A 26,916-nucleotide genomic window follows, 5' to 3' on the forward strand; every position below is an offset into this window, starting at 1 on the left:
GCAGTCCAGTGGCTGGGACTCCCCGCTCTCACTGCTGAGGGCCCAGGTTCGATCATGAGTTGCGGACTAGGATCCCACAAGCTGTGCGGCACAGCCAAAAAAAAAAAAAAAACAACCAGCGAGGCCAGAGAACATGTTCAGAGTTCCCTCCAGCCAAGGAGAACACCCACAGAGCACGCAGAGATTTGGATTCGACCGGAGTTGTGGTTTGGCCAAGCAAGTGTGACAAAGCAAAAGAGGGCAAGGGGACTGATAGTGTACTAGAAGAGGCAGTGATTATAATGACTGACTTGGAACTTAACATTATTTAAGGAGAAGAGTAAGGGCATGAGGGGGTGAGGGATGGAGAAGGAAATAGGATCAATGGACTATAGGACCTGTTGAGAGGACTGATGTTATGACAAAAAGCAGAAAAATGCAGTCACGGGTGGCAACTCTCACAGTTGACATGGTAAAGAAATGTGTTTTATTTCTCCATCATTTTATGAAAACACCAAGAATGCTATAGGCGTTGGTAGTACTTGGTAGGAAGCACACAGGGTGGAAAAAGCCTCCCATAATTTAATTTCTGATGGCCAAACTGATTGCAATCTAATAACAATATGAGACACCATTTATTAGAGTCATATCACTTTCTACCTAATTAGGCTTGTTCCCTAACTGCTGGGGCTCAGTTTTCTCATCTGTTAAATGGGGATGATAACTGTAACCACTTCCACAGGTTGAGGATTGAAAGAGTTAATATATGAGAAGTTTTTACAACTCTGCCCGGCACTTAGTAAGCAATAAATAAATGTCTGCTATTGCTAATACTGCTATAACATACTACCGTTTAAGATTGCGCATGTTTCTTATTTTTAAAAGCTGCAATAACCAACAAAAACAGACTGTTATAAAAGCACAGTCTCAGTAGGGAAGAGTTCAAAGACTCAAGTATTAAGCCCGGCTCAGGCTCAAGTCATTACAGAATTCTTCCAAGTACTTTTCTCACTCTGCTCCAAGTTTCTCCACTTTCTGGGGACATGGGAGAAATAACACGTGCCATTCAAAAGGGCTGTGAGCTCACAGGAACTCTACAAACATTAACTTTGCTGTTGGATAATGGGTTCAACTTCATCCAAAACTCAATTTCTACGTTCTGTGCCAGCTCCTTTACTTCCTGCCCACATGGGTGGCCTTGATAGTCACATGGAATAGCAACATCTTAAAACAAAACAAAACAAAACACACACACACGAAAAAACCACCTTAGGAAAGGGTGCTTTTTCTTATTTAGGAGCATTTCACATGTCCATTTAGAAACAGACCAGACTTCTTTTACAGTTCAAATGAGATGCCTGCTTGGTTACTGGTCATTTTCTTACTCCATAGGTCACTGGAGGAGGGAGGAGAGTCAGACATTCGCCTGCCGGTCACCTGACAGAGACTCCTCTGTGGGATGTAATCCCAGACATTGTCCGGGTCCCAGTGGATTGTTACAGGTCCCACCAGCATGCTGCCTGTTTGAAGCACCCCGAGGAAGCAAAAGCACCCATTGAGTGCAGAGCCCTAAGATTAGCTGCCTTGTACAGGTCTGGCTTGAAATGTCTCCACCCCTGCCTCCCACCTGTTGTTTTCTTTTAGGGCGGCTCAGATTGTGGATCCAAGGTAAAATTTTCTTATGCTCTAAGTCTAGCTATTGGCAGAAGCAATCATCCCATCAGAAGTAAAAATGGGAAGAAGCAGTGAACTCTGGAACGAGTTGGACATACTCAGATCGTCTCAGGATTGAGGCTGAAGGAGAGAAGAACAGGGGCCCTATGACTCCTATTGCCTGGTGTTATATATTTACCAAATATTCTCTGCATTTGGGGCTGAGCTCTGGGCTCTTTCTATTCTATAATTTAATTGCTCTACTGAGAACAAAGTAAATTAACAGGAGGGGCTATGTGATCTTTCCCTGCGGCATTCTTATAACAACTTACAGAGAAGTGTGACCAAATGAAAGCTATGGTCTCTCTACCAAAGAGGTAAAAGGGTGAAAGCATTTTGGGGGCAAACTTCTTGGGCATCAACCTATTACATCATGAGTTCACCCAAACAGGCACAATGGCTGGGAGGTGGGCGGGGGGGATTTGCTCTGAATAGGTCCCTCCTTCTGGAGATAACAACAGAAACAAAAACAAAATAAAATCTACACATGCACATGGAATGACATGGAACAATGAAGAAAACATTAAATAAAAGACAGAGGTTGCGAAACGAGATAAGCAGAATGTGATTTCTACTGTTTTAAACATATCTACTAGTCCGCGGGGGCAAAAATCTGGAGAAATATATACCAAAGGAATTATGGGGAACTTTTGCTTTCTATCAATACATCAATATTTGAAATCTTTACAATGAATATTCTGATTATTTCTGTGATCAGGAAAAAAAACCCAGGAAGAATCCATGCTTCCAGATTTGCTTGAAAAACAAAAAACTGCTAATCTGGAAACCACAAAGGTCTGTTAAGTTCTCTATTTCTGCAGAGCATCTATTAGTTCGTCCTTTCCAACTCTTCACCTGCTATAGGACATTTTTCTCTTTTACAGTTTCTTCTTTTTTCTTCTACAAATGCTGCCTCTGAATTCTTTCTAAATCCTTCCCAGTTGTCTTACAACCCATCTTTTTCTTTTGGATTAATTTCTTCCAGAAAGTCAACTCCAAGCTACCCTACAAATTCCACCAGGATGAACTAATAAGTAATGGATACTTTCTCATAAAAATTACCTTTATCTTCACCTCTAGAATTAACTTCCTTTTTCATGTGTATCTTCAATGAACAACTTTTATTTGGGTACCTACTCTATACCATGAGCCATGAATACTCCAGATAGAATTAGAAAAAAAAAAAAAACAAAACTTCCTCAACTACCATATTTGGTTCATAATGGTACTCTGCAATCAACGAGAACAATGTCTCTTCTCAGAATAGCAAAATCCAAACCTCAAATCCCTAACAAAGAACAGTAAACAGGTTTAGTCTCACATGCCAACTTCAACTAGTTAGTCTGACTTGGGGACCCAAGTACTGTGTTGAGAAGGATTCTGAGTCCATGTAGAGCTCCATAATAAAGAGTGAAGTACGTTTTTTTAGCAGTTCTTTGTCATAGGCAAAGAACAAGGTTGGGGTCACTGGCTCTTCCTTCTCTTCACAACCTGCTGGGGCCAGGCTGGTATGACCCACATTGTTCTTATTTTTGGTCTATCTTGAGTTCAGTCGCTGTGAAATGTTGCTAAATTTGAAGAAGGTGTGGGTGTGTATATGTTGGGGGAGGGGGGGTTGGAGGAAAAAGGTACCTCTTTTCTTCTCTTGAGAATCTTTAACTGTTCTACTGCAACTCAGGAGAATGAGATGGCAATTTAAGGGGGTGGAGAAAGATGATTTCACTACAAGGAATTTCCAACCTGAGTCAAATTTCAAGTAATAAGACCTTGGGCTGGTTATCTCCAGTCACTCATGAACCCATCGTCCCTATTCTCAGTGTAATCACAATTGCATAAAATCAATAGACCCACGCAGTAATTTTTCTCCATGTTCCCCAAAGTTTATTCAACATCAGGTTCATTCACCTCTCTACTTACCCTCTTCCCGTGGTATCAAACTACAGGTAAGACAAGTAGGCTTGGATTTACCATTTCATCCCGTAAATCATTCTCAGAATGCAATACCCTCTCTGAATTCTTCCCACATATAGACAGTACAGAATGGTGATAACTCTAAAGAAAGCCTTCTAGTTTCTGGTTATCAATAGGTTCACTTGATCTATTTTCTGAAACTACACATTTACCAATTCTCTGTCTACTGTGAGAATACTATGGAAGACTTCAGAACAGCACAGTCCGATAGAACTTTCTGCAATGATGGAAATGTTCTATATCTGTGCTGTCCAATTACAGTAGTCACTAGCAATTTGTGGCTACTGAGCACTTGAAATATGGCTAGTGTGACTCAAAGGAAGTTTTACATTTTAATTAATTGTAATTTAAATAGCCATAGGTGGCCAGTGGCTACTATACTGCATAGTGCTACTATACAGGACAGAAGAAAGAGAATAAATCCAGGCTCCCTGGAAAATGGAAAGCTCTAAAAGTTTATCCTGGAACTTCCCTCTGCATATCCTGAGTACAGAGGAAGAGTTAAGTCTTCTGTTGCCATAGAAACAGATTCTTGCCACAGCTGTGAGCCCCCAAGAGGTACAGTGCTCAAAGATTTCCCTATATGACTCAGGAGCTGCTCTTCCTCTGGGAGTAGAGAACAAAATGATGATGGGCTTACAGCTTCCTGCTTCCCTGTTCATAGTGCTTCTTTGCTCCACAGTGTAATGCCAGTGATAGGGCTTTACGGGATTTCTGAGCAGAAAGAGAACAGAAAGCAACTAGCCAACCACACTTACTTTCCCAAAGAGAAAAACCAACCATGAAGGTAAGGTGACTTACTCATTAAAATTTTTTTTTACACAATTGAAGGTAAAAAGTAAACAACCCACAAGGAATTTAGAATGTAGTTCAATGAAACATAAAACTCAATGAACAGGTTAAAAAACAGGTGAAGAAAGAATTACTGTACTGAAAGGTAGAGATAGGAAATTACCAAGAGTGCAGCATACAGAAATAAAGAGTTACAAAATATGGAACTGTTTAAGAAACATGAAGGATAGAAGAAAAAGGTCCAATCCATGACTTCTAAGATTCCCAAAAGGAAAGATGGGAGAGAATAAAACAAAGGCAAAATTTGAAGGGATACATGGTTGAGAATTTCTCAGATTCTTTGAAAGACATGAACTCTCAGATTCAGGGACAAATAGCAAGCAAGAAAAATAAAAATAAATCAAACCCTGAACACACAACACAACAGTAAATTTGCAGAATACCATGAACAAAGCAAAGATTATAGGGACTTCCCTGGTGGTCCAGCAGTGAAGACTCCACACTCCCAATGCAGGCGGCCGCGTTAGATCCCTGGTCAGGGAACTAGATACTTCATGCCACAACAAAGAGCCTGCATGTCGCAACTAAAGATTCTGCATGCCTCAACTAAAGATCCCACATGCCACAACTAAAGATCCCACATGCCGCAACAAAGATCCCACACTCAGCAATGAAGATCCCACATGCCGCAACTAAGACCTGGCGCAGCCAAATAACAAATAAATAAATAAATAAATTTTTAAAAAAAGAAGAAGAAAAGATTATAAAGCAGCTAACAGAAAAAAACAAATTAACTGTAAGATCTGAGAATCAGACTTCTTAATTACAATATCAGATGCCAAAAGATAATGAAATAGAATAACTTTGTCCAACTGCTGAGAAAAAAATAACTGCCAACCCAGATTTTTATACCCAGCTAAATTACCATTCAATAGTTACAGCAAATAAAAACACTTTTTTAATTTGCAAGCAAAAAAAAGTGTTTATGCTTAATAAATTCCCACTGAAAAAAAACTTAACACCTACCTCTGGAAGAAGGAAATTTAACTCAGAAGGATGAAGTATGATGAAAGAAGGAACAGTAGGCAAAGAATTTGCTAAGCAGGTGGGTGACTCCAAACAAGCAGACTTTATCAAATAAGAACAGCAACAATTAATTCTAGAGTACAAAAATGAAGTGGAATTAGAATACTGAATCTTGGACTTCCCTGGTGGTGCAGTGGTTAAGAATCCACCTGCCACTGCAGGGGACACGGGTTTGAACCCTGGTCCAGGAAGATCCCACATGCCACGGAGCAACTAAGCACATGTGCCACAACTACTGAGCTTGTGCTCCAGAGCCCGTGAGCCACAACTACTGAGCCCATGAGCCACAACTACTGAGCCTGCATGCCCTAGAGCCTGCGCACCGCAATTAATGAGCCCATGCGCTACAACTATTGAAGCCTGCACGCTCTAGGGCCCACATGCTGCAACTACTGAGCCCGCATGCTGCAACTACTGAAGTCCATGCACCTAGAGCCCACAACAAGAGAAGCCACTGCAATGAGAAGCCCACGCACTGCAAGGAAGAGTAGCCCCCGCTCACCACAACTAGAGAAAGCCCGCGCACAGCAACGAAGACCCAAAGCAGACCAAAAAAAAAAAAAAAAAGAATACTGAATCTCAACAGTGTGTAAGACAAACTGTGGGTTCTTTTTTATTTGGGAAGAGAGTAGAGATACTGATTTAACATTAGATTTTTTTTTCAAGTATGCAAGCCAAAAATTTAAGAGTAGCCTCTAAAAGAATTGAAAGCTTCCAGATGGTGATAAAGAAAACCCAAGTTATCTAACAGAAGGCAGGAAAGGAGAAAAATGCAAACAAAACATATGGTACATAACACAAAACAACATATTAAATATATTTAATAAGATATTAAATAATATATTTTATACTAATTAGATATTAAGTTAACATATAGTGGTATTCAGAATACTTTTTAAATGGATTTGGGACTTCTCTGGTGGTCCAGTGGGTAAGACTCCACTCTCCCAATGCAGGGGGCCCGGGTTCGATCCCTGGTTGGGGACTAGATCCCGCATGCCGCGGCTAAGAGTTTGCGTATCACAACTAAGAGCCCGCGTGCCACGACTAAAGATCCCACATGCCGCAACTAAGACCCAGCACAGCCTAAATAAATAAATATATTTTTTAAAAAATGGATTACACTTGCAAATTAAAAGTCTCAGATTAGGTTGAGGGGGGCTTCCCTGGTGGCGCAGTGGTTGAGAGTCCGCCTGCCGATTCAGGGGACACGGGTTCGTGTCCCGGTCCGGGAAGATCCCACATGCCACGGAGCGGATAGGCTCGTGAGCCATGGCCGCTCACCTGCGCGTCCGGAGCCTGTGCTCCGCAACGGGAGAGGCCACAACAGTGAGAGGCCTGCGTACCGCACCAAAAAAAAAAAAAAAAAAGTCTCAGATTAGGTTGAAAAAAAACCCAACTATCTGTCATTTACAGGAGACACATCTAAGACATTAGGAAACAGGGACTGAAAATAAAAGGACAGGAAAAGATACCAGCAAATAGTTACAAAAAGAAAGCTGGCATTAATACGAAAGAAAATAGACCAAAGAAAAAAGTATTACTAGAGATAAAGATGTTCTCAACAAAAGCAATTCTCCAGAAGGACATAAACAAGTCTAAACAACTATATACTTGAGAAAAGTTCAAATTACACACAGCAAAATTTGACAAAATTATAAAGTGAAGTTGGCGAAGCCATAGTCAGAGAGAGTTTAACATAGTTCTCTCAGGAACTGGTAAATCAAGAACACCAAAATTTAGTAAGATAAGGAAGATTTGAACAACACAACTGATAAGCTTGATCTAAGGATATCAGAATCAAACAATCAGAACACAATCTTCTCAAGCATGAATGAAATATTTATGGAAACTGACTATGCAGTGTGCCACAAACCAAGCATCAATAAAAACCAATCAGGATTATAGAGACTGCTCTGTGACTATAATGCAATCATGTTAGAGGCCAACTTAAAATTTTTTGGAAATTTTAAAATATACTTATAAATAACTCACGAATCAAAGAAATACTAAAAAGTAGAAAATACCTAGAAATGAATGATAAAGGAAACACTACAGATCAAAAATCATGGGACCCAGGGACTTCCCTAGTGGTCCAGTGGTTAAGAATCCGTCCTGCAATGCAAGGGACACCAGTTCGATCCCTGGCCAGGGAACTAAGATCCAATATGCCGTGGGGCAACTAAGCCCACGTGCCACAGCTAGAGAGGAGCCCATGTGCCACAACAAAGAGCCTGCACACCACAATGAAAGATCCTGTATGCCGCGACTAATCCCCAATGCAGCCAAAAAATAAATATTTTAAAATATCATGGGACCCAGTTAAAGAAGTGCTCAAAGGAAAAATCTAGAGCCTTAAATGACTATATTAGAAAAGGAGATTAAAAAGTAAATGAGCATAGGGTACACTTAAGAAGTTAGAAAAGCATAAACAGTAAGCCCAATGAAAGTAGAAGGAAAGATAAAATACAGTTAAGAGTATAAAGCAATGAAATGTGGCAGGCAGAGGGGAGGCAATGGACAAAACCAAAAAATGCTCCTTTGAAAATAAAATAATAAAAAATAGGTCTGGCAAGACTTATCAAGAATAAAAAGAAAACATACAAATAATATTAGGAATGAAAAGGGGGACATAATATAGAGATAGACACAGAGGCTGTCTTGAAATATATGCCACAAGAATAGAAAACCTGAACAGGCCAGTAACACTGAAGAACTTGAATCATTAGATAAAAGTCTACTCAACAAAAAAAGTCCTAGGTCCAGATAGTTTTACAGGAGAATTCTACATGTAAGGTCCACCAAGCATTCAAAATACAGGTATTTCCTTTGCCTTTATCTGTTTCTTCCAGATCCACTTTCCTCTCTGTTAGCCTTCTCTCCAGAAGAATAACAAGTCTGGACACGGTTTCCTTGCCTCCCAAACTTCTGTTGCATTTGGCCAATGGGAATCAAGAAACCTGAGGACAAGATGATAGAGAGACTGGGGGTACTTATTACCTGGTGCTCTCTGCGCTTTGCCATGGTATGGCAGTGGTTCCTTTCTCCTATGTAAGTCCACAGTTCTGTGGGACACCTCTCCCAGGGTTACAGTTCTCATCATGGTTGGTAATGGCTCCCTCCCCATGCACTTCAGATCTAGGTGTTATAAGAACTTCCCACTGTGGCCAGTCTCCAGATGCTTCACCATCCACTGTTAGTTCCTTTAATCCTGGCCACACCTTTGTAAACTGTCTGTTCAATTAAATTTGAGTGTGCCATCTGTTTGCAGCCAGAACTCTACTACACCTTTATACAAACTCTTTGAGAAAAAAATGAACATACACTCCTAACTGCCTTATAAAAGGTTACATTAATCTTAATAACAAGAAAAAGATAGTATAAAAATTATGAGTGAAATTTTATAACATATGCAGAAATCCCAAGTAGAATATTAACATATTAAATCTAGCAATGTATAAAAATAGAACACATCACAACCAAGTAGGGTTTATTTAAAGAATATAACAATAGTTTAACACTACAAAATCTATTGATACATTTCACCTCGGTAATGAATTAAAGGAGAAGGACGATGTGAATAAATGTAAGGGAAATTTTGATAAAATAACCATTTGTGATATTTAATTTAACAAATTAAGAATAGAAGGAAATAAAGGCTAGCCATCGAAAACATACACAATGCTTCCAATGCAAGAAGCACTTCCTTTAATAGGAGGAAAACAAGGATGCCTATGGTTATAGAGTCAAATAAACTTTTTCCAGAGGAAATTGCCAGCAATCCTAAGGTAAGAAAGAGGAGTGACACACAAGAGAATTAGAAAAGGAGAAACAACACAGTTATTATTTACCAACGTGATTCTCTTGGATTTTCTCTGTAGATGCTTTCCATTAAAACTATTAGACCTATAAGAGTTCAACAAGTCTGCTGAATATACCAGAAACCTGAAATAATTATAAAAAATTTTAAAAATACTATTTACGGCATAAACCAAAAAACTATAAGGTACCCAGGGATAAATCTAACAAAAAAGATTCAAGATCTTTAAATAATTACTAAGCTTTACCCAGAGACATTAAATAATAATAAGAGGTTGCTTTCACTGATCACTTACTATCTGCTGGGCAATGTTTTGAGTGGTGTGGATATGCCTATAAGCTCATTTAATTGATACAACACTACTGTATGATAGATATAATTATTATAAGCCTCACTTAACCTTAACTGCTACCCCACACTGCCTCTCCTAAGAAGCGGTTTCTCGTGTGCGTGAGTGGTATACTGGTGAGCACAGCTGCCTTCCAAGAAGGGGTGTCTCATGGCTGGCATCTCCTATGCAGGCACCTCTGACTCAGCCACGTCAAGCCTCCAGAAGACATTCTCAGGTGATACTGAGGCAGACTTGACCTGAACTACCCAGGCTCCAGCTGTCTGAGACTCTCAATTGAAGGGCAAGAAGCCCTTCTTCCATCAGATGAGATCACAGCACACACCGTGGGAGCAGAGCTTGGGACTTGATCTACTTCCAATCACATAAGGATACAGACCAACTCTGAAGAAAGTAGATCTCCATATGAGGCCTAGCCACCCTTCAGACACCATGTCACTTCAAGTTCATGTGGCTTTCCCATTCCTAAGAACAGGTCAATGTAGATTCCTCAGACTTGAGATGTTTTATTTATTAAGACTTCAAGCTGCTTTGCAGAGTTAAGAACTTAATGGACATTCAACTATTTGTCTTTTCAGTAACATTTGAAGATTCTGGCTAACAGAAATGCAGTTTTTATTTTGCATTTTTTGCAACTTTTCTGTAAGTCTGAAATTATTTCAAAGTTTTTAAAAATGTAAAAAAATTTTATTCTTACATCTGTAAGTCCGTTCCCATCAGGTTCACGGGTAGACCCAATTTTATAAGACAGCAATTGCTAAACTCAACATAAAACTCCAGTAAATATCCTAACAGTTCTTCCCCCATAGAAGTTGACAAAGCTGATTTTTAAATTTATCTGGAAGCAAAAAGCACCAAAAATAGCTAAGCAGTTTCTGTTGTTTTATTGTTGTTATCTGTAACATACGGAACTGTTTATTCTGCTGTTTGCAATACAAAGACATGGGGAAATGTTACTGTTTGTGCAATATAGTAGGGGAAAAAATGTGAAACTGTCCATTAGGGTCGGTTTGCCAGATGTCCTCATTAAGAATAACAGCTATAGGGCTTCCCTGGTGGCGCAGTGGTTGAGAGTCCGCCTGCCGATGCAGGGGACGCGGGTTCGTGCCCTGGTCTGGGAGGATCCCGCGTGCCGCGGCGCGGCTGGGCCCATGAGCCGTGGCCGCTGAGCCTGCGCTCCGCAATGGAAGAGGCCACAGCAGTGAGAGGCCTCCGTACCAAAAAAAAAAAAAAAAAAAAAAAAAACAGCTATAAACAGAGCAGTTTCTGGTACTCTGTACTTCATTTTGTTGATTCTACCTGGATTCCCTTATTTGTCCCTAGAAAGCTTTATTTAGACAACACAGCTTTGAAAGAGAATAACAATATGAAAGGATTTGCCCTTCTACAGGAAAGACAAAACTATAGTACTTAAGAAAGTATTAGCACAAGGATAGACAACTTGACCAATGGGACAGAACAAAAAGCCCAGGAACAAATCCATGCCTGGAAGGAAACTTGATATTTTGATAGAGGTATCGAAGTAACTGAAAATAACTTTAATATCCACTGATGAGAATGGATTGATAAATGGTGATATCTGTGGTATATTCTTACAATAGAGTACAGCAGCAAAAATGAATGTGTTATAGCAGCATATAGTACAATGGATTTACAGATCTCAAATCCATTTTGAGTTATATCTATAAACAGAGATATGAAAGGATAGAGACATTATAAAGTTTACATAAGTTAAATACTGTTTTGGATAGAAACAGGCAGTGAAAAGTATGAACACATACAGGATGATCAACAGGAGAGTCAGGGCAGTGGTTACTTTTGGGAAGGGAAGGAGAAAAATAGGAATTGAGCGAGCTCCATACAATTACATCTGCAATGTTCTAGTTATAAGATGTTATGGGAAAACCCGAATGAACTTTTTGGCCAACCCAATATTAATCTGCTTGGCAGGTAAGTACATTATCTCTTTTGCATGCCTGAAATAGTTCATTTTTTGAAAAGATTCCAAGAGACAAGAACTCCTATTCAGAGTCACACCACTATGTGATTTCCTAAAATGTGCAAGTGAAACCAAAATTGAAATAGCACAAACCCCTGTGACCCTCCCATCTTACAGTCACAGGACTGAAACTTTATAGAGTTCATCTAATAAATGTGAATGGACAGGAAAAGGAAGGGTCAGGATCCAGCTTGGATCCCATGACAAGATGTGCCCTGGGGACCCTCAGGGAAAAGAGAGGAAAGTTATTCCTGCTCTTTTATAAAAGGGATAATTTTTTATCACTTTTTTCTTAATTGTTTTGAGCTTCTTATGTAAAAGATACTTTGTAATTATGCCATCAATTAAAAATGTTGAGCCTCCACTATATAACCTAAGAGAAATTTGTCCTCTCAGAACAGAGGTTCCTACTGCTTTTTTCTTGTTTGAAGAAGTTGGTTAAAGTCATCTCTGCAAGATGTATCTATAATCCTAGAGACCTGGATACCTTCAAGGCCCAGAACTCCCCCTCCCAGTTCCATGCTTCTGCCCTTTTCTCTTAGTTATTGCTGGCTCTTAGGCATCAAACGCTGGCTTCCTGTTCCCCTTTATTGAGCTCTGGAGACTTGGAACTGGTAAGAGGCTTTGAAGAAAAGTACAAAGCCAGGAAAACACGGAATGGACACAACTATGACTTTCCAAAGGAAAGCAAATCTCAACAGTTGTAATAACCTTTTAGACTTTCCTCTGTCTGTAGCTTACGTAAGACGTGGCTCAGACATGAGGACCTAAGAAGTACTTAAGTCACTGAAGTTGGAAACAGTGAAAACTCAGTTTCCGGCGGGCAGAGAGGCTGAGGACAGGCTTTTTTTTTTTTATTTTATTTTTGGCTGCATTGGGTCTTCATTGCTGCGTGCGGGCTCTCTCTAGTTGCGGTGAGCGGGGCTACTTTTCGTTGCAGTGTGCAGCCTTCTCACCGCAGTGGATTCTCTTGTTGCAGAGCACGGGCTCCAGGCGGGCGGGCTTCAGTAGTTGTGGCACGCAGGCTCAGGAGCTGTGGCTCACGGGGTTAGTTGCTCTGCAGCATGTGGGATCTTCCCAGGCCAGGGCTCGAACCTGTGTTCCCCTGCATTGGCAGGCAGATAGATTCTTAACCACTGAGCCACCAGGGAAACCCAGGGGACAGGCATTTTGGATGTTGGTATTATAATCCTGGCTTGTTCTAAACTCTTAAGTATCTCCAGCATGCCCTTTTCACCATCCTATAAAGACACTGGGTGAACTGTTCACTTTGGGAGTCATTCTGAGTGCTTTATTAGACCTAAATTCTTCAGAGCACAGACTCTGTAGAATCCTCTCTATGTGAGGTAGTCCCACAGTCAGTGCCAAGAACCATGCCACCATTTCACAATATGGAAAAAGGAGGCACACTCGTGGCTCTTATATTCTCATCCTTAGGCCTGCAGCCATCCCTTAATCCAGAAATATGATGTTGTTCTTGTAAATGGCCTTGGGCCCTGTGACCCAGGGCCTCCATTTCATGATCCTTTTACACTACAATAGTGTTTTAATGAACTGACTTTGAATGCTGAAACTCCAGTCTCGTTGGTCATGCTACTGGGACAGTTCACTGAGCACAGCCCTCCCTATTCTATTCTGCTGTCCTGCACTTTGAATTCAGGGCTTGCTGTCAGCACGGAAAGCACCAGAGTTCTGATATGGCAGCCTTTGGTTATGTTCAACCGAGGGATTTATCTTCCACAACCTACTCAAAACCCTCCTCCAAAAGCTACCAAAAATTCCCCTGGTGAGAAATGCTATTATGAGAAGGAGCGGCTGCTTTCTGACTCCACTGTTTCATTAAAAAGATTTTTTTTTTCAAACAAATGTTCAGTAGAAGAATCCAAAGGTTTTCCAAAGTCACAGCAAAAACAGAACAGCTCATAATACTATTTCTCAAAGGTCTGTCACTTCATAGGAGGTTCCTATACCTCAAAATGCTGGAGATGCTTAGATTCACTATCCTTTTACATTGCATTTGGCCTCTGGGCTGAGAGGAGGTAGGAAATGGATGCATTAAACTCAGCCAACAAGACTGGGCTCATCAGATATTAAGATGGAAGGCAGCTAACTTGCAAGCCAGCCCTGGGCATAGGCCTTGGACTTACCAGAGTTCGCCAGGGCTGGCTGCAATAGTTTTGAATGTTTTAGCCATTTCTGACCAGAATTGAGGAAATCTAATAATACGTGTCATACTTCGTAATGCTTATCACAGTAGTGGGCAGTGTTACCACAAAGTTTCTTTGAAAAGCTGACTTAGATGGTGCTGTGCCTCTGGGGGCATTAAAAGTGTGTATGGGGGCTTCCCTGGTGGCGCTAGTGGTTGGGAGTCTGCCTGCCGGTGCAGGGGACGTGGGTTCGTGCCCCGGTCCGGGAAGATCCCACATGCCGCGGAGCGGCTGGGCCCCTGAGCCATGGCCACTGGGCCTGCGCGTCCGGAGCTTGTGCTCCGCAGCGGGAGAGCCCACAACAGTGAGAGGCCCGCGTACCGCAAAAAAAAAAAAAAAAAAAAAAAAAAGTGCGTATGATCTAAAGAGAATAGACCAATATTACAGAAAGCTCACTTGTATTTATGGTACTTCATTGGTTTAGGCTGGAATCCCAAGGGCTCCCTCAAATCCCTGTAGGATTCCTGGAGTACTTAAGCAGGCATCAAGATAAAAGAGTCTTAATAGTTCTTAATAGTTCTTAGTTTTTCTCTAAGGAAAAGCACCTTCTCAGTGCGGGGGGGCGGGGGCGGGGCGTGGTATTTGAGAGGGAAACAAATGAAAAGATCTCCAGAGACTGGAGAAATATGGGCAAAATGACCAAGCTGGCCGGAGTCTTGGAGTCTCAGTCCTGCATTCTCTTCCTACCTCTGTCTCAGATCATCTGGATTGACTCTAGATTTAAGTTTCTCCCACACATAATAAATCAGCTTTGACCTTAAAAGATACTGTACAGTACAGAGGTGGCTAATTGCGGAACAACTCCTTTTGAAGCATGGCTTATTCAATTACCCTTTGTAGAGGGCTGAAAGTACTACCAACCAGCAAGCTGGAGCCACGCTATGCCAAGCCTAATTCACCAAGACCAAAAGGACCACATATGCCGAAATGTAAGGAGGGGTTTCTCCAAAGATTACCCTTCAGAGAGTAAGGTATCACCTTACAGCCAAAGTCTGCATAAAGTCTTTCAGCATGGGACATTTCCCTACATTCTGTACTTTGGGCAAAAAAATACTCAACTATAACACAGATTTAATCATTATTCCAGGGGGGAAATGACATTTCAGTCACTACTGCTGCCTATCATAAACAAGGCTTTAAAAATTACTTAAAACAGCACTAAAGTGTCAATGTCGTGGAGCTCAGAGACAAACACAAGACCAAGGAGGAAAACTCTTACATTTCCTTATGTACATTTCGGCCCGGGATAAATTTTAGAGAGATGGGTTTAAAAGGCGGTGGATCAGGCTTCTAGAAAACAGTGTTCAGTGACCAGAAAGAAAAGTGGCTCTAGGGATGACAAAGATACTGAAGTCAAAGATAATGAAAGACCAGTTTTTCTTTTGTTATTTTCATTGAGAAGATAAGAGGAGCATTTATATTGGCACATATGAGGAATTTCTTCTTACCAGGCACTTGACTGGAACCACAAAGAAAAGATCACCTGCCCCAGCCCAGATAGAGGATTTAGTTAACAAGGAATAATGTGAGTGAAGAGTAGAGAGGAGATCATCCGTGTAGCAGCCTCACGGACAAGTGCCTGAATTTGTTTATTCAACAGAGGAACTGATGAAGAAGGTAAGATCTTCCACAAGCTGCAATATTCAGACTTTCTCTTAAAGGAGTAGGGAAGCAAAAATTCTTAGAAAGAACAAAGTAATGCCAATCACCTTCATAATAAATATACATTCCCAGCACCTAGCACAGGTCTGGGTATACTGGAAGCACTCAATCTCAGTTGAATAAATGAATATCTTAGCTCAACAGATCTCCACACACACACACAAAGTCTCATACTTTCAGTCAGCTAAAAAAAAAAAAAGAAAAAGGGTATTTTGTCCACTTTAAAGTCTGGATTCATCCTGAGATCTTGTACTTGTCTAGCTGGGGATATAAGAAAGAGGATGTAACTCAGGAAGCCCTTCTGTAGCACAAGGATAGGGGACACTGCCACAACTACCTTCTGTTCGGAGCAACTCGGGACCAAGGCAGATTGGCTCAGGCCTATCTGTAGGAGAAAAATGCTTAGTACCATGTAAAAGAAAACAGCCAAAGAATGAACAATGCTCTTGCTGGGTGGATCTACCCTCTGGGAGCAACAGAAAAGAAGATTTGTATGTATTCTGCCTGGGAAATATCTGACTAGTTTAGTGATACTGAAAGTGATGCTAATGAATGCATGAGAAAAGAATTCAGAGTTCTTTCCCTCTGTTTATGGAGAGGAAAGTTAAATCCATGGTAGGGGTGCACTTCAGATATAGACGGTATTCTGACTACATGTGTAGAATCATTTGTTACAAATTCAGATTCTACTGAACTCTGGGAGCGGGGTCCTGTCCTCTGCATTGTTAATGAGACCCTAGAGAAGACTGGACAGAGTCAAGCTTGAAAACCCTTTGAACCATTCACAGAGATCAGGAGAGCTCTTGTCTCCATCTGCCTCCTTCTCCTTACAGATCCGGGAGTGCACCATAAATTCTTGCCATGCCTCCTCTTACTTTATGAGGCACAGCGAATTCCTCCTTCCTCTTTACTCCCAACGGAGGAAGGCTGTACTCTCAATTCCAACAACTCGAGGGAGATCTCAAGGTAAACAGTCTCATCAGCCTACAGAGTACCCCAGCTGCGGCTTTCAGATTAAACCTGGTTCTTTATTAGCTTCGCACTTGAGGGTTGGTCTTCAGGTTATGCACCCCTCATCCATTTAGCCTATAAAAATCAGGAACCAACTGTTGGTTTCAAGGATAAACCTGTGTTCTTATGAGGAAATGAGATTCAGAGGTGAAAACGGCCAGGCCTGTAAGAAGTTCATTCTCATACTCAAGCCTACACCCACCATAATCACTAGGGACCATCTGACTGAGACAAGGCCGTGGCAAAGCTTGGAAAAGAAACCAATGGAAATGTGTACACATCCGTCATTCTAAAAGATGGGGAATAGCATTTAGGTTTTGGACTAACTTCAAGATTTTGGTACCTCAGCCTCAGTGACCCAGTCATTAAAAACACCCCCTACTTAAGGGTTAGTAAGAGAAAACCAAGAGCTTAAGTTGCCACCACTTCCCTATGACTTTTTTCCATTTTGAAACTGTCAAAATTGAAGTTTAGTTTTAAAATTGGGTTTGCTAAAATGTAGGTGCCCAATAAGCTTGGGTTGAATGTCACATCTGTCAAACACAAAGCATGTTCCTTTCCCCAAAAGGAACTGGAGTTGCATTTCTGGTAAAAAGTGGCTTGGCTCAGAGAGTATTCCTCGTGGCCTAGTTGGGGTGTGTCTTTGTTTAATGGCAAAATGTACACATCCCATAAAACACACACTTTAAGAGTGAAAGCACTGTTTCTTGCAACACCTTTCAAACTCCAGTGAGGGAGAATTAACTGTGACCTTCAAGAAACGATCTTCTCCTCAAGGGAACTGTTTTTTTCTTTTATAGAAAATAAGCCCTCATGGTAATAGCTAAAAAACTCTGCTTTTTAAAAAGTCTTCCAAGAAAACCCAGTCTTCGTTAAGAAACCCAGTCTTCTGCAGGGCAGGGACCCATCATGCTCTTAGGAGGCCACAGAATGCTTTTCCTTTTCCAGAAACGATGGAGAGAACCATTACATCTAGCACACCTATAGTGAGGCACAAAGAGGCTTTCTGATCCACTCCGATGGAATTGGCAACTCTCCCTAATTATTTAAGAACAGAGAAAATTAAATCACTTGAGAACCCCAGAGTGGCAGCAAAGTAGAACCCATGAGATATCCTGCTGGCAAGTTCAAAGACTTACCAAAAAGTCACCATCTATCAGCCCCTGTTGATGGCTTGGTAACAACAGAGAACAGTTTCGTTTTCTGCACATGCACGTGTATACACGCATCTGACTAAGAAGTTGGAGGGAGACCTCAATGACCAGCCATTTTATATTAGGGCCCAGGAAACAGGCAACCTCTTCCTTCCAACACGGTGGAGCCTCTATATTTTTTCCCCCACATGTAGAAATCTGTATTCTGAGATAAACAGGACTACAAATGGATGACCAGACCTCCAGAATACCACCCAACCATTAGGAGTTAAACACCTTATAGCAAAACGCATTTTATGTGGAAAAGAAGGGACTCTACTCGGATTCTATAAAGCAGCTCTTCTCAAGTGGCATTCTTATTATGGACGGCCCCCACAATACAGGTCAGATTTCAGTAGAGAACACTAGCTTCCATTTCGGGGAAAGAGTTCACACGATCCTAAATCTCTCTGTCCAGCAACTTCTGAAGAGATGAAAGAAGGCAGAGAACTCTAGAAGTGTCCCTGTAAGAACACCACTTCCCATTTCTACGTTACTTGGCTTTTGTAAACACCATCTCATGAGACCACAACAGCGACCCGGAAAGGTAAGCAGAACAGGTATTATCTCCATCTTACAGGTGGAGAAATGGTGACTCTGAGGCTAAATGACTCACTTGCACAAGGTCACAAGACAGGCAGTTAACTAGCAGCCTAACCGCAGGAGGAGCCTAGCCCTCTGACACGCAAGCAGTGCAATTTCCACGACGCTATCCAGCTTCCTCATGTTTTAGGTTGAGAGGCAGTAGAGGGTAATGGCTAAGAGACCAGGTGGATTCTGATGCTGGCAGAGCTGCATTTCAATCCCAACTCTGCCACCTATTAGCTATCTGGCCTTGTGTAGGTTCCTTAACCTCCCTTTACACCTCAGTTTCTTCACCTGTAAAATGGGAATTAAAACGTTTTACCTCCTAGAGTTATAGTGATGATTAAATGAGCCGATGAACATACGGCACTCTAATTCATTCACTCAACAAATATTTGTGCCTGGCACATGGAGTGCAGGAGTTACAACAGTGGTCAAGAGGCACAGTCTTCCTCTCATAGAGCTTAAAATTTAGTCAACTTAAAACAGAAAGAGTAAATGGATAAATACAATGTGTTAAGTGCTATTAAGGTAACAGGCGAGTTACTGGAGAGACTGACAGGAGGGAGCCAATTTTTAAGAGTGGTCTCTAAGGAGAAATTTAAGTTGAGCCCTAAGGGATCATAAAAGGCTATCCCTGGGCGGAATGGAAGGAAAAGCATTCCAGGCAAAGGAAATAGGGCGTGCAAGGGTCACAGCCCAGAGAAGGCAAATGTGACCGTGTGTATCCTCGCAGCATTTGGGCAGCAACTTTTACAGGCTGGCTGTATTTGTATTTTAAATTTTACAGGCTGGCTGTATTTTATTTTAAAAATAAAAAAGACAAGGCTCAAGAGAGGTGAGGTGTCTCGTCCAAGGTCACAGCTTCTCCAAGGAGGAGCTGAGACCCCAGTATTCTACCTCTTGACATAACATCAGCTCGTGCCTTTTGAGGAAGCCTCTAGCTCACTGAACTCCCCCACTTATTTCACTGACAGCTGTTTTCTGCGCCTATGAAGAGTTCCAAAAGCACCTTGAAAACACAAGCAACGACATCACATCAACTTCCAGGCATCTAGTCTACTGTGCACTGAAATCCTCACTCTTCTACTCTTAAGACACAAGAGTGAAAACTGCTGGGACCTTCCCCAAGGCTCCAAAATTTCTCTTCTTACAGCAACAAACAAGAGAGGAAGGGGATGTCCTGGAAGGAAGAGCCTGTGGCCTGTTGCAGAAGGTGAGATAGAACCACCATTGCAGAAGAGCGGAAATATCAAAGTTCCTCTCAAATGAGCTGCACAGGAAAAACTAATTGCTTTATTTGAATAAAACAACAAATCCCTAAGGAGGTGGTTCTCAATCAGGCGATACCCTGCCCCCACCAAGAGCACTTTGAAATCTGTGGGAGTATTGAGTGGGCAGGGCCAGGTATGTTCAATGTCCTGCAAAAGGACAGGATGGTCCTATAACAACTATATTACCCAAAATATTAACAGCGCCCCCCATTTTAATATTAATCCCTCAAGGGATTAATATGCTCCAACTTTTCCTGTAGTCCCTGGTTCAGTGGCTCTTCCTAACCTCACTACAACTAGATTTAAAAAACTTGAGGTTTCATAGCTGAGGAGTCTGTTTTGGAATCCAATTTTAAGCTCATAGCTCCAGCATGGAACTTGGTAGTGGAATAAGGAAAAAGACGTTTCTAGTAAGAGACAGACAAGAAATTTCAGCAAGGGAACTCCTTCTCCAGAGAAACCTCTATAAGATTACATTTTTGCAACACAAAATTTCTACTTGTGCTTTTTGAGAACCTCCTTACAGTACTCTTCAGCTTAAAATCAGACACTAATGACAGTTCTTTTAAAAACTTAACTACAATCATCTCAAAAATACACCTGACTCCTTCTGGACCAAATTTTATAAGAAATATTATTAAGTTCAAGATGTCTAAGGGAGGGAGATGCAAGAGGGAAGAGATATGGGGACATATGTATATGTATAACTGATTCACTTTGTTATAGAGCAGAAACTGACACACCATTGTAAAGCAATTATACTCTAATAAAGATGTTTAAAAAAAAAAGATGTCTAAAGCTGATCAAATGTCTAAAAGTACCAAAGGTAGTCATGCCTTGCATCTCATTCAGGGCAGAGTTGGAGGCATGCAGGTCAGAGAAGCTCCAATGATATCTAGAGGTCTGTTCAGGGATTAAAATTCCATTGTAGCAAAAAAAAAAAAAAAAAAAAATTTCCATCCTAGCAATTGAAAGCCACTTTCAAATGTTACCCTAAATTAGTCACTAATTCTCCCTAAAAATGATTTCACAATTATTTTAAAGAACTGAAAAAAAGATTAAGACTGTTTACAGAAATAGAGATACAAAAAGTCTACCCTATTTCACAATAGCTAGAACAGTGATCCAACAAATAAATCCTCCATAAAGCAATCTTTCTTCTACACAATATCTAAATTTTCTGAAGTCTCCCAAAGGAGTATGAATATGTTAACTTCTTCACTGCAACTTGCCAATTAGCAAATAGCGGCCCCACACCCCTTCTGACCAATTTTCTAGAAGCCTAACCTGGCTTCTCAGGTTAGCTAAGCAGACAGACCCGTTTTCCTCCAGAAGCACCGAGCAGTGCCTTTTCTGCCCTGCCTGTTCCAGCCTGGGAAATCCTCCTCCAGCTTTTCGCTGACCTGTCACCAGAAGTTCACAAAATGAATTCACCCAGGTTCTTTGAATCCTCCTTTCCCCCTGACATGTGCCAACAGTCAGGCAATAAAATGCCACCTCTTGGTTAAAAAAAGATGCAGAATACCCAGAAGACCAAGCACTTAGCATGGAGGGGGAGAAGAAAGATGGAGGGATGCAAGAGTCATTGAGCCAAGGCTACTGCATGCAGCACGGGTAACCAGGGCCCTGGTCCTGCAAAGCCTCCCAGGGAGGCTCCCGGCTGGGCCCTCCATCCAGCAGGCCACACCTGTCTATGACAGCAGCCGCTCCACTTTAAACAATTCAAACAGATTTCCAGCAGGGTGGCAAAACTGGGCACCCGTCTCTCCCAGCAAGAGCAAGAGCCCTAATCCAAACACCACTTGGCCCCAATTTTTTCACACCCTTTGTTTAGGAGACACCGCTTGGTCAAATTGGATCCTTCTCTCTCTGTTACCGGTGAGGCAAGCACAATGCAGCAGTTGCAGAAAGAAAGCTTTGAGGCCGACTTGCGATAAGCCAGACAAGACCTGAGGATGGGGATGACAGTGAATGAGACTTCAATAGGCATCCATAAGTGAACCAACACCTGAAGCCCTAATACGCCCGGCTCCGCAGCCTCTCAGAAAGCCTCTTTTCTAGAGGGTGGGTATCCCATTCATCCCTTGGCTTCGGAAACCAAGGGGAAGGCAGACAGATCCAGGTTGCGCACTCCACCTCCAAATCTTCGCACACGCGCGAAGGTGTGGGGCGCCCCGGCGCGCCCTCGCTTGCACTCCACCCTCTGAGGCCTCCACCAACCGCGGACTCACCACTGTGCGAGCTGAACCACCTGGGTGCGATGTGCAGAGGTAGAGCATCCGCCAGCGAGGCTCGGGAGCCCAGGTACAGCATCCCGTCTCTATGGTGACCGCCGCCCGTCTCCTGGTAACCATTGCCGTGGGCATAGGTGGAGTCGGACGCCGACCCTCCGCCGCCGGGCGCCCTCTCGGAGTCGCCGGTCCCCCGGGAGGCGGGGGTGTAGAGGCCAAAGGGCACCCCCCCGGCCGTGCTGGGGTCCATGCCCATGCCCGCCACCGAACTGACCGAGCGGCTGCGCAGCCCCATGGCCCCGCCGCCCGCCCGGTAGTGCCCAAAGTGGGGCGCCCCTCCCGGCGGGGGCACGGCGCTGTCATCGGTGGAGACCCCCGGGAAAGGGCCCCGGGAGCGGGCCGCCGTGCTCTGCTTGCCCCCCATGCTCGCCCGGGCCCCGGTGGGGCGGGAACCTGGAGGCCGAGACCCTCCCCCACTTCTCAGCAGCGGGGGGAGGGTTGGGCGAGCATAAAGGGGGAGGGAGTCAAAAAAGGAGACCGGGAAAGAAAAAAGGAAAAAAAAGAAAAAAAGAAAAGAAAACCCGCGGGCGGAAGAGGCAGGCGAGCGGGGATCCCAAACTAAGAATTTAAAACGATCCAAGCCAAACGCATGTTTCCCCTCAAGGTCCAAAGAGGCGCAGTCCGGCGCGGGCTCGGCGCGCCACAGGCCGCCCCCGGGCCCCCGAAAGCCGGGGGAGCTGCAAGGAAGGAGGGAGGGAGGCGGCGGGCGAGCGGGCGGGCGGGCGCAGGGAGGCGCCCGAGGAGGCGGCCCGCCCGACAGCAGGAGGCGGAGGAGGGCTGGGGGCGCCGGGCGCGTCCCCCGCCTCAGGAAGCCGCGACCATGGACGGCGACCCGGACCCCTCCAGGCCTCGGGCGGGCTGCGGCGCTGGGCAGCCAGGCGGAGCTCGGGAAGCCGCGGTCGCGTGGCGTAGCGCTCTCGCTCCAGCCGCAGCCGCCGCCGCCGCCTGCCCCGCCAGCCGCACCGCCCTGCTCGGTCCCGGGCTGCGCTCGCCGGCGCTCCTCGCCGCCGTGGAGACAATGGAGAGAAGCAGAGCGCAGGCGCCGCCCGCGCCCCCTCCCCCTCCCCTCCCCCCCCCGCCGGGTTAACCCCTTCGCGGCCCCTGCAGCGCCGGGCTCTGACGCCCGAGAGGTCCCACCCACCCACCCAGCCCGCCTGGAAACTGAGTGGCCTGAGACATGGGGCGTCAGGAACAGAAGCAAGGCGTCTTTCCAAAAAAGCCCTCTTTCAGCCCCTGAAAGTAGCTGATGATTCAGAGGGGAACCACCTATAGGGGGGAGGGGCGACCATGGTTCGAGGGGTGGGAAGGAAACGCAGGGAAGAATAAAAATTACTCTAGGCGCCTACCTGGCTTTGAGGGTCATTGGTCAAGCTCCCCTCCCGGCACAAATTTGTCCCCACAGCGCCCTCTGGTGGACGTGCTGTCTGTTCTATCGGAGTTCCCCATCCTAGAACCCCTAAAGTCAGGAAGCTTAGCATTTGGGGGATTTTTAGTTTTTCGGGGGTACTTTTCACTGGGGCACTTGTGACTCCAGATTTTGCTGACAGTAGATCAGAACTTCCTATTTGGGGCTTAAGCAAATGGGTAGATTTCTTAGCTAAGATGTGATCCTGAAAATCATTAGGTGTACGATAAAAAGTGAAAAGATATAGACATGGAAATGGAATAATACAGCTAGAACTAGTGATTTTAGAAACTCCCTAGTCCAAGGCGGGACCCCTGTTTTGTTTACCATTTATCCTGGCATGCACCACAGGGCCTGCGACACAGTAAGTACTCAATAAATATTTGCTGACCAAGTCTGCACTTTGGAATATGTATCTCTCACATATTCACACTCACTGATTCATCGTTCGTTCATCCATTCATTGGTTCAACAACTATTTTTCAAGTGCTGAGTGCTGGCTATGAGCATCACCCAGTCCCTGGCCTGACTTCCTTGCCCTAAATGTCCTCCAGATACTTCCAAATCAAGGAGCCAAAACAGGATGTAAAGAAATATTAAAACCAAAAAAAGAAAGGTTGATCTGTCACAGGTATTGATTGTCCCAGTGTGACCAGCTTGGAAAGAAACAGGAGGAAGTCTATGTGCAAGCATGGAGCGCTTTTGAGGGCAGGGGAGGCAGTGAGCAAAAAGCCCTGCCGAAGGAAGTTGAGATTTCTGTAATGAGAAATGATGTAGCAAAAACAGAATGTTTTAATACCCAAGAAGTTATCTGTAAGTGCCTAAATGGGGGGTTTGTATACACCTGAGATCCAAATACGTGACCTGAAGAAAAACAAGAAAGTTTAAATTTAACCCAATTTCCTCCCTGAAGAAAGAAGTGGGGTATTTCAGTACCATGCAGAAAAGAGGATACTAGATCCCTTGACAGATGTCTATTGGGGAGATAAATATATAATCAATAAGTGTTGTAACCATCTAACTAGCATTTGATTTTCCTATTCATTCAACTTTTTTTTAATGTTGAACAAAATATGAATTTCTTTTTTTTTTTTTTTTTTTGGCTGCGTGGCACAGCTTGTGTGATCTTAGTTCCCCAACCAGGGATCAAACCTGGGCTCCGGCAGTGAAAGCGCGGTGTCCTAACCATTGGACCACCAGGAATTCCAAACATATGAATTTCTAGTAAGTGCCAGGCACTGCACTAAGTTCTAGGATACGATAGTGAGAAAGACATATAGAGTCTTGTTCTCATAGGGCTTCAGAAGAAACACTAACCTAAATGTCCATCAACTGATGAATGGATAAACTGAATGTGGTATATCCATACGATGGACTGTTACTCAGCCATAAAAAGAATAAAGTGCTGATACATGCTACAACATGAATGAACCTTGAAAACACTAAGTAAAAGGAGCCAATCACAAAAGATCTTATATTGTCTGATTCCACTTATATGAAATGTCTAGAATAGGCAAATCCATTGAGACAGAAAGAAAGCCTGGAGGGAGGTGAGAATGGAGAATGACTGCTACTGGGTTTCTTTTTGGAGCGGTGAAAATGTTCTGGCATTAGATAATGGTGATGGTTGTACAACCTTGTAAATATACCAAAAAAGAAAAAACAACCCACTGAATTATACACTTAAAAGTGTGAATTTGATGGTGTATGAATTACAGTGCAGTAACATATATATATATATATATATATATGAAGTATCAAAGGAGGCAGTGACAGTACAGTGTGGTAAATAAGCCTAGAACAGGGACTTCCCTGGTGGTGCAGTGGTTAAGAATCTGCCTGCCAGTGCAGGGGACATGGGTTCAATCCCTGGTCTGGGAAAAATCCCACATGCCACAGAGCAACTAAGCACGTGTGCCACAACTACTGAGCCTGCGCTGTAGAGCCCACAAGCCACAACTACTGAAGCCCCTGTGCCTAGAGCCTGTGCTCCACAACAAGAGAAACCACTGCAATGAGAAGCCCGCGCAACGCAACGAACAGTAGCCCCCACTTGCCACAACTAGAGAAAGCCCGCGTGCAGCAACAAAGACCCAACACAGCCAAAAATGAATAAATAAAATTAATTAATAAAAAAAAGCCTAGAACAGTGCCTGGCAAGTACGTGACACTCAATAAATGTTTGTGAAATGAATGAATGAATGACTAAGTGCTATGAGAGTTCAAGACCATGGTGCTGATGGAAGGAGACAGGCACAGACACAGTGATTCTAAGCCAAGACCTAAAAGATGAGTTGGAGATTAGCCAGGGAAAGCAGGGTGGAGGTGGGGCATTAGCTGTGTTTCAGGAAGAGAAGAATGTTCCAAGCAAAGGGAACAGCACGTTCAAAGGAACTGAAAGACGCAGTAGAGCTGCAAAGAGAGGAAGTGGTCCTCAGAAGCTGACAAGAGGGTCCAGGGAGCCATGGGAAGGAGCATGGACCGTATCCTGAGGGGATGGGGAGCTGTGGAAAGATTTATCAACATCATTATCATTAAAAATAATGATTAATAAGGCCAATGATTAATGAAGATTCCAACTTGGAAAATTAAGAAACTTATCCTCTTCCCAAATAAAGATCTATATTTTTCTTTGCTTACATATTCATAAAGATACTGGATGGAAACATGAAACAACATAGTGTAGTCCCTTGGGGGGTGGGCAGTAGGAACTGGAGAGCTGGGTGAGAGGATAGATGGGAAATGTTTCATTTCATTATATACCTTTTCGTATTTTAGTGTTTCAGCCATGTAAATTTAAATAGAGAGAGAGAGAGAGGTATATAGAAAGTGTATACCACATGCTTTAAGACTTCATCTTCCAATGCAGGGGGTGCGGGTTCGATCCCTGGTCTAGAAGCTAAGATCCCACATGCCTTGCGGTCAAAAAAACAAAACATAAAACAGAAGCAATATTGTAACAAATTCAATAAAGACTTTAAAAATGGTCCACATCAAAAAAAAATCTTAAAAAAAAGGATATACCACATGGACACTGAAAAGTCATACAGCTGGAAGGAGCAAAGCTGGACTTCTAAGCTTTACAGTGAACATGCCCATCAAGGAATCTTTGCATGACAATTTCATTTTCTCTCTATGCTTTCCAACGGGGTGAAAAAGATTAGATCTGCTTAACAGCTCTATTTCTTTTTGTATATTAATAATTTGCCTTTAAGTTGTATATTCCAATCTACTATCATAAGCTAGTCTCTCTCACATCTGGCACCATGTAAGTCCCCCAGACTTACATTTTTCAAGGTGATGTTCAAAACCGGGGTTTTGCACCATTGTTATGCACTGACATTGCAAAGGCAAATGGCTTTGGCAATGCTGATTTGTTTTTAAATTGAGGTATAGGGACTTCCCTGGTGGTCCAGTGGTTAGGACTCTGTGCTTCCACCACAGGGGGCCCGGTGTTCTATCCCTGGTCAGGAAACTAGGATCCCGCATGCCATGCAGCATGGCCAAAATAAATAAATAAAGATATTTTAAAATTGAGGTATTGTTGATTTACAATATTATATGTCAGGTGTATACCAT

The 26,916-nt window shown here is 43.1% G+C and overlaps 1 protein-coding gene across 1 annotated transcript in view; it reads right to left on the minus strand.

The window, feature by feature from the left end:
- Nucleotides 1-22,918, minus strand: part of ZNRF1 (zinc and ring finger 1) — a 97,992-nt gene extending 75,074 nt beyond the window's left edge. The window contains exon 1 of the mRNA XM_082863228.1: nt 21,873-22,918. Within this exon, the coding sequence (XP_082719354.1) occupies nt 21,873-22,296 (424 nt within the window). The 5' untranslated portion in view covers nt 22,297-22,918. The remainder of the gene's footprint in view (nt 1-21,872) is intronic.
- Nucleotides 22,919-26,916: the final 3,998 nt, after the last annotated feature.

This window comes from Leucopleurus acutus (genome assembly GCF_964270905.1).
Source record: "Leucopleurus acutus genome assembly, chromosome: 20".
Lineage (NCBI taxonomy): Eukaryota > Metazoa > Chordata > Mammalia > Artiodactyla > Delphinidae > Leucopleurus > Leucopleurus acutus.